Source organism: Pagrus major, chromosome 6, assembly GCF_040436345.1.
Source record: "Pagrus major chromosome 6, Pma_NU_1.0".
In the NCBI taxonomy this organism is placed as follows: domain Eukaryota; kingdom Metazoa; phylum Chordata; class Actinopteri; order Spariformes; family Sparidae; genus Pagrus; species Pagrus major.
The window spans coordinates 14,677,939-14,686,492 of record NC_133220.1 but is presented as its reverse complement, the minus strand read 5'-3'; the positions used below and the strand labels follow the sequence as shown (position 1 = coordinate 14,686,492).

Below are 8,554 nucleotides of genomic sequence, written 5' to 3'. Positions count from 1 at the left end.
TTTTTTTCAGCCAGTTGCAGTATTTGATTTGTTAAACCTGCAGTTCACACAGAGAACATCAGGTGGCGGCAAAAGTGTGAAAACTGAAGTAACCCTCTTGTCTGGTGAAAATCAGAGTTTGTCCATGTGATGCACAAGAGAGATTAATCGTGATTTGTCCTGTAAATGTCGCCATTTTAAGTACGGAACAACATTAATTAGAAGATAAAAACAGCACTTGTATGGAATAATAATTTGCATAATGTTGTTTTTATTTTCTTAGTGATGTTGCCCATAACCTTGTAGTGAGACTGGAATTTGTCAGCATGAGGAGAGACACATTGCACCACAAGGACAGAGATAATTGGTGCTAGAATAGGGAGTGAAAAAAAAGGGTTTGCTGTATTTTTGCGAAACCTTTTGTTTTGAATGTTCATCCTGAACAACAACAAGAAGATGGAGAAGGAGAAATAAAGGTGTTGTTTGTTTCTGTGGATACAATTTATGTAAATCCCATCTTTGTTTGTGTGACTTACATTAAACTACAACAAATTAATGGGAAACTGAGTCAGAATAACAATTATCATCAGCAGCATTAGTAAGAATATGACCTCAGCCTACTCTGGTTCATATAAAAAAACATAAAGGTCAGCCATATATGTATATAGCTCAAGTCAAACATGGTCTTTTTCTCCACATCTAGTCTAAATCCTCACAGCGGGAGGTGTGAGAAGAAGATGACTGACTTTTCATGAGTGTTGCAGCACAGTAAAAAAAAAAAAATAGTGTCGCTGGCTTTCTTCAGATCTGGAGATTAAAGAGCTGAATATATTGTTTCTCATGTGTACAAGGGAAGAACTACTGAACTACTGAAAGAAGCTACAAAACACATGTTTTTTAGCGTTCTCGTGGTCTGGGAGTCCTTTTCTTTATTATTATTAATGGGCTATATGAGAAGATTTACACCCCTCTCATACCTCTCTGCTCACTGTAAATCTTCATCCAGTAGCTCATTAGCTTAGCTTAGCATTAGGAGAGCGAAACAACAAAAATCAGTCTAAAACAGACATTTTGGCTTTCAGTTTCTGAACGGATTGAACAAATGAGATATATTTTGTGTTGATTAGTGAGCTTTAATGAGGTGTTGATAGGCAGATTGTGTTACCTTTGGACCTTTCTCATTCTTTCTAGTCTTCAAGCTGCATGTAGGCTGAACGACTGCTGTCTGTTGCTCCATACTGAACAAATAGGTATGGGTAAAGTATATTTCCCAAAACGTTTAAGTGTTCCTTCAACACCAAGAAATATGACAGCTAATGTTTAAGCCACTGTTTATGTAGTTTCATATCATGACGTGGTTGATGTATTGATAAAATGGCACATGGATTTTTTCACCTCTACCCACAGGTGGTGTCTGCTAAATAAAGCAAGACTAAAAGTTATTATAACGACGTATGTACTATAACCTTTGTTAGGCTAACCTGTACTTTATGGTAAGCCTGTACAATCTATTGCAATTCAAGTCAACAGATCTGCCAATAATGTAAATCCAATTATACGTACAACGCATCACTAACTATGACCCTCGATACTAAAATATATAACTGAATGACATTATCGACAAAATGAAACATTACAGGCGTCATAAGAGTAGACTTTAAGGCAGGGCTCTTACATTAAGTCACATTAGACTGTACAGATGAACCTTTATAAAGTGGAAACCGTGAGTGTGTTCCTGTTTTTAAAATAACTTAATCTTAAGCAGCACAGACTAAACGTAAATGTTGCTTTTTATGATCACGTCAGAGTGAGCGAATTAGATTTTTCTCTAATCCAAAAGCATATGATCTTATTATAATCATGAAAACTAATTCCCCTCTGACTCCTTCAGATGTCATCCCAGTTGCCATGGCAGTTAAGTGTGTGTGCGCGCGCGTGTGTGTCTGCGTGTTTGTGTGTTGCAGTTTAAGCGGATTGCCACCCATTAGGCCCTTCATGAGCTAAATCTGTTGACGTCCAATGCAGTATTGAGGGAAAGTGACTAATTATTACACACGAACATACAAGCAGTCAGACACACACTATACATGGACACACACACACACACACACACACACACACACACACACACACACACACACACACACACATGCACACCGCACACACACTAAGTCACAGACAAAGACAAAGTGAACACATGTTGGTACTAATAAAACCAGCGTCACTCTCATAAATCAAGCCCAAAGTTGTCTTCGTTTGAACTAAATGAGAGAAGCTGACATTTAACAGATGAAGCGTTTTTCTTTCCTCTGGGAGAAGCTTCTTCCTGTAACATCCCTTCTTCAGCATGTTAGATGCTGGCATGGCACAGCTCCTCTAATAAACGTCAGGCTTTAAGTAACAACCCTTCTGTTTGCTCGTGATAATGGGTTAATTTATCTGATTATCTCAGGATAACAACGTTTGTCTTCTAGAGGTCTCAAACAAATGATCTCGTTATCTCGGAAAAACATTTGTTATTCTGTGATAATGACATAAATAACTCATGAGCATTCAAGGCATCCGTAGCAAACCACGGATAAGGAAAAGATCATGTTTTGGCAAAAAAAAAAAAAAGTACCTGGTTTTGTCCCCACAAACATAGCTGGAAAATGTCCAGACATGAATATCCAGGGGTTAACACTCGCTCATGTAAACGTGATATGACACACATTGTACAAATGTCAATATAGTACGTATAACATGCACAGCTTTGAAGGTATCCGTGGTTTGCAGAAACATAAACTGCCAATGTTTTATTCTAATGACTGTGCTGAAAATAAAATGTATGTACGCTGTAGCTGGAATACGATCTTGGACAATTCAGTGTAGACTTGCAGAAAGGAAATTAAAGATCCACAATAACGTTAATATGAGACGCCATTAAGACACAAACTCTGAGGTTAATCCTTCCCTGCTGAATGAACCAGTAACATTATAATAAACCCTGAAGTATTCTCTAGTTAACAAACATTAGCTCTGCAGCAAAATATTAAAAAACTAATAAGCAGTAAACACGTCATTCTCCTCTTTCACTTCCTTTGTGTTTGCTTTGTTTGCTTAAAAACACCTTTTTAAGGTTCATTACTTTGTTGCCAAGGATCACCAGGGCTGTCAGGACTAATCTGTTTAATTTTGGCACATGATTAAGTGGGTGATGAGTGTTCTCACATATTGTTTGTCTGTACATGCGTTGCAGACAACTGGACATCAGGGACTGTTGGATCAGAGTCCATTTGCAGGGATTTATCTGTTTAATAACTGGGAGGGTTGTGTTGCACTACCCTTAGGGCCACATAATAATGCACTCCGGTTGCTCAGTCATCACTAATGCCCTGATTTTGCTAAATGGACCTGGTTAAGTCTCATATTAGTGGACGGCTCTTCCTCTGGCCTGTCCCCTGTTCCCCTTCGTACAGTAGCATCTTTCTCCAGCTCTCCTGGGGGTTTCCAGCCAGTGACTGCGAGGTGTATAAAACACCCAGCGAGGATGTCAGCACCACTGAAGTTAGCCAGGACACCACACAAAGAGGACACTTAACCCTGAGCAGGACGAGTCCTTCCTCTGTTTTCCAGGAGCCGAGCCTTTTATCTCAACAGGTGTTATCGCACAACCGAGATCTCCCTCTGCTTTTGTCATCAGCGTCTATCTGACCTCCTCCCCACTTTGAGACCATGGACACAGCTGCGGTGGTGACTCTTCTGGCTCTGGTTATGGCGATGGCTGGCGTCAGTCGGGCTCTTCATATCCAAGGCAGTCTGGACAAAAATGACATCCTGCCAGGTTCAGAAGAGAACATGGCCGACCACTTGCTGGGGCTGGTGAGACAACAAACCACTGACAAACTTGAATTGCAGATTTTTCATTTCCAGGTATCAGACCATAACGTTTCATGTATCTATAGCTGGAGATAGGAGATAAAGGAAAAGGAAAGGAGACCAATTTTGCATTTAAAAAACAAAAAATCTAATTATCTCAGTCACTCATTATGTGTTAAACATACTGTCTGTCTCTAGGCAGGATTTAAATGTGGAGTGTCTGTGCCACATGAGACTAAATGTGCACAACCAGAAGTCATGCCAACATTTTCCAGCTTGATTCGAGCCCTCACCCTTGAGAGAGAGGAGCTGAATCACACAATCCATTTAGATTTCAGATAGCGTTCCTCTTCATGCAAGAGTGTGAAATACACTGTAATATATTCTGGGGTCAACAGACAGTCACCAAAATAGCGGGAGGATTCAGATCATGAGGAAAAATGTAGCGTTTTCCAGACAGATTTGGGTTTTATTCTGCATAAAGATAAGGTTGGATGGATATTCGGCCGGGCATGAAGTACATTTCTTTCCCTTTGTTGCACTGATATCAACATCTCAGGGTCTCTTGCCACAGCGGAACCGACTGTCTGGAGTTTCAACCCCCCGGGGTTTGTGTTGCAACCCAAAACTGAACGCAGTTATGGCGCTTGTTAGTCCCGAGATATTTTTGTGTGTGGGGATTTTATCCCAAAACAGAATTCAAGCCTTTTGATGCCTGGCTTTGCATTTGTTGGTGTGTGTGCTGTTCTGCTCCAGGAGAGTGAAAACATAGATAACAGCATTGACGATCGCCTGCTGACCGCAGTGCTGAGAGCTCTGCTGCTCGGGTCTCAGAGAGAAACCAGGAACTCCGTCCTCCATCAGCCACAGAGGTCAGTGCTATTAAAGAGCCCTTAACATCATCACAACCATTTCAACCTTCTGTGTAGTAGTTTTCTATCAGAACTCGTTTACACATGAATATTGCAACAATTCTACTGCAGAAAATGTGGCATTATGCAAATACTCACTCAGATTTGGCTAGAAACAAGCATTCGCTGCATAGCCCAATGCCATGTTAGGGTCACATGAGGATTTATTTCTTTAAATCATCACACATGACTTATTAATATCTCTATAACTCTAAAGAAGGAAATTATCAGTGGACTGCGAGAGTCGTGCAGATAGAGCTGCAATGAACATATAATTTATTAATCATTTGGTCTGCAAAACATAAAAACTGTGAAAAATGCCCATCGCGTTGTCCTAGAGCTCAAGGTCAAGTCATCAAATGCCTTGCTTTGTCCGACCGGCAGTCCAAAAGCCAAAGTTTTACATTTTTAATATTGAAATCCAATATTTTTTGGGGGCATTTTGGCTTGAAAACTAACTTTTCTGTCAACTGACTAGTCGGCGCAGCTCCAAATGCATATATAACGAAAATCCATTTATCCATTTGCAACTATTTCTCCACATCTGAATTTCAGAATGACACAGAATATAATATGTACCATTTTTGAACAGTAAAAGAGGTTCAGGAGCCAACCATGGTGAGGACTAGAAAATGTTTTTGAACTGAAATTATATTCTCAGCCTTGAGGGTTAAAACTACCTTTTATGTAAGAGTCCTTTCTCAAAAGCAAAACCTTTCTGTGGTCGTTCCTGCTAAGATGCATAAAACAAAAATGTACAAAAAAGAAGCTTTTATTTGATTCATATAGGACTTTTTGTAGTTTCATCTGTACCTCCATCCTGTTTCTCCTCCCACGCAGGTTTGGCCGCAACTCCAGAGGGCAGGTGCTATCGGAGGATCAGATACAGTCCCGTGACTGGGAGGCTGCCCCTGGTCAGATCTGGAGCATGGCTGTACCCCAGAGATTCGGCAAGAAATAATCTGGCTGGCAGATCCTCACATCAGTGTCGTGGCACGAGGCCGAGCAGCAGACGACTGTGGAGAGACAAAATTTGAATGAATAAATCTGAATTATAAAAGCACATTTGCTATTTCGACACTGTCCCGGCCCATTAGGCCTTATTGACATCGAACGCTCAGTTAAAGGTGACATGAGCTTAAATTTTCTGTTGTTTGTTTTGAATTTCAACACTATAAAGCATGTCGACGAGTGCCTAACAAGATTTTCTGAGCAGACCTCATTTGTCCTGACGGGAATGTTATTCAGGACCAGAAGAGTTTGCTGTAAAATAATTGCTGCTGGTTTTTGTTATTCTTCTGTTTTCTGGTCAAATAAAAGAGCTTTGAAAAGATGATGTTGTGTATGTATGTGCTGAAATGACCAATGTACTCCAGGTTTACTTCCTGGTTATGTGGCCCACTGAATATGCCCGTACACTTTACATTGTGATGACGGCCAGGATTTTCAAATTGCTTTTCTCAGTTTGAGGAAAGTTTACAAATTCAAAACTTCCACGGATCCAAAATTCATAATAAAAAAGAGTCGTACTTGACCTTGTTTGCAGTTTGAGGTGTCCGGTTAACAGTTTTGTGGCCACTGGGCAAAATTGGAAGCAATGATGAGCGTCTCCATCGCATCCATTGACCATATCAACCAAATACTTCATGGTCAGCTAACAGACTTCATTCGGCCTTTTGCTCCACGTCTTTACCCATTTTGCCATTCTTTACCCGTCTGCCAAGATGGCGACAGATGGAGCCACCACACTGAGCTTAACAATAGAGTGCCGAAGTTACGCCCCCTCTGGTGGACACCATGGGACCTTATTTCGGAAAAAATATGTATGGAAGTGAACGGAGGGAGACAAATAATTCTTTACGTCCATGTTTTATACAGCTTTACATTTTAGAAGTTGTAACCTGTAAGTATTTAGAAATCTTCTTTGATTATTGACTTATCATCTAATAAATTAATTGATTAGTAGCATCACTACGTCAGACTGTAATAAAGTTTACCCTTATCTTTGATATCATGAGTTTTACCGCGATATTGTACATTATTGTCAGAATAATTGCTTCTCTGCAGTCAGTGTCTTGTCCATCACTTTTCCAATGTATTTGTATTTGCTTCCTGGACAACTTTTTGTGGTTTGCAGCAGCTGTTCAGTTGTGATTGTATGTAATACATTTTCCAGCGAGTTATTTGCCGGGGAGCGTTCAAGGCACAGTGCTATTTTGATGGGTATGCATAAAACATGAAGATATAGTCACAAGAAATCGTATCATCATTTAAACACTAATTGCCGGCAAATTCTACAGCATGAACATCTGCTAAACCACATACAAGCACATAATTACACTGCCAGTTCTTCCGCTACATTTAGTGCGTCTTCAATGGCTCGCTCGGAGGACTGTACAGTGATGGACGCACAAAAAAAGATATATACTGCAACACATATGTGAAAGATAATATCTCGTTTAGAAAGAAGTATCACTGAACATCACGTCTTTATAACCCATAGACAGCTCTGGTACAAAATGTTTTATCAATCATCTGTTTAATGTAAAGTGATGCACAGCTCTGCCCTGCGGACCAGTGGTGGCTGTTGGGTTTAGTGTGTGGTGAGTTTACAGGCCACCTAGGGAAGCAGTGTGCAATAAGCCTCAGCACTAATTAAAACACAGCAACATGCAATTACTCTACGCTTTCACGGTTTCCGCAGCCAATTACTGGGAAGGGAAGCACGTCAATCCCTCTTAGGAAGAGTCTTTTATTAGCCTGACCTCCCATCCTCATTTATGAGCCCAGAAGACAAAATGAAGAATAAATATTCAACGATTTTGACAGGTGGCCTCCAATGTTTTTTTCAACTCAACAGCTAACCTATCAGCGCGGTCTGTTTTTCTGACCGTTAACGATTTGATCAAGGTGCATCGTGTCAACATGTGCACCACGAAGACGGTCGGTAGGCAGTTTAGAGTGAGCGAGATATAAGCAATTAAGCTAACAATGATGACCATGACTTGGCAATTTAGTACGTGTTGTGTATTGTGATTCAATCTTCTTAATTTAGTTATTAAACAACATCTGAATCATATGTTAGATATGAAATCAAATGTAGAAAGGAGGCTAGCTATAATCCTTGTTAGCCCGTTAGGTAGGCTAATGCTAATCACTGTAGCAAGCCAGGATCAACGACACAAACACACAAGTGAACATTTATGGGGGATACAGTATAGTATTCAATTACTATAATGTTTTTATTGTTGTTGTGGGTTGTTGTTGCTTTAATGTTGCTAGACTAGAATGTTTCTGTGCGTCTAGCTAGATCCTAGCTAGCCAGTTCTGATTTATACTAACAGTCACAGAAAATCCTTGCTGTGCTCCAAAAGTGTGTGTGTAGACTCAGGTAAGATTTTCTAATTTATTCTTAATATTTATATGAGCAATATCTAGGGACTGAAAGTGAGTTGGCAGAGCTGCTAACTGCAGTAGTTGCTAGTCAGGGCTTGTCGACTAGCTAGTCGATTAAACCAGAGAGTGTTGCTAACATAACCCTTGCTAGTCAGTCTATTATTCAATAAGGTACTTGCACTGAAATGTCACATCTCCCTACTCAAATGTTGCTTTATGAAAAAAACCGTCATCCATTACTCACGTTAACGATGCCACTTAACTAATTCAGCTGTATTCAAAACACATTTTTGTCATTTAAGAATGTGATTAATGGTTTCAAATGGGTCATGTACTATACATAAATCATTTTTTCAGACAATGTTTCACCATATAGAGTAAATTGGGTTCAATTTTGACTGATTTCTGAG

The 8,554-nt window shown here is 39.9% G+C and overlaps 1 protein-coding gene across 1 annotated transcript; it reads left to right on the top strand.

The window, feature by feature from the left end:
* Positions 1–3,693: 3,693 nt before the first annotated feature.
* Positions 3,694–5,709, top strand: npffl (neuropeptide FF-amide peptide precursor like). Its single transcript, XM_073467373.1, has 3 exons — positions 3,694–3,840; positions 4,594–4,709; positions 5,589–5,709. The coding sequence occupies exons 1-3, from the start codon at positions 3,694–3,696 to the stop codon at positions 5,707–5,709; spliced, it is 384 nt and encodes a 127-aa protein (XP_073323474.1).
* The last annotated feature ends 2,845 nt before the right edge of the window (positions 5,710–8,554 follow it).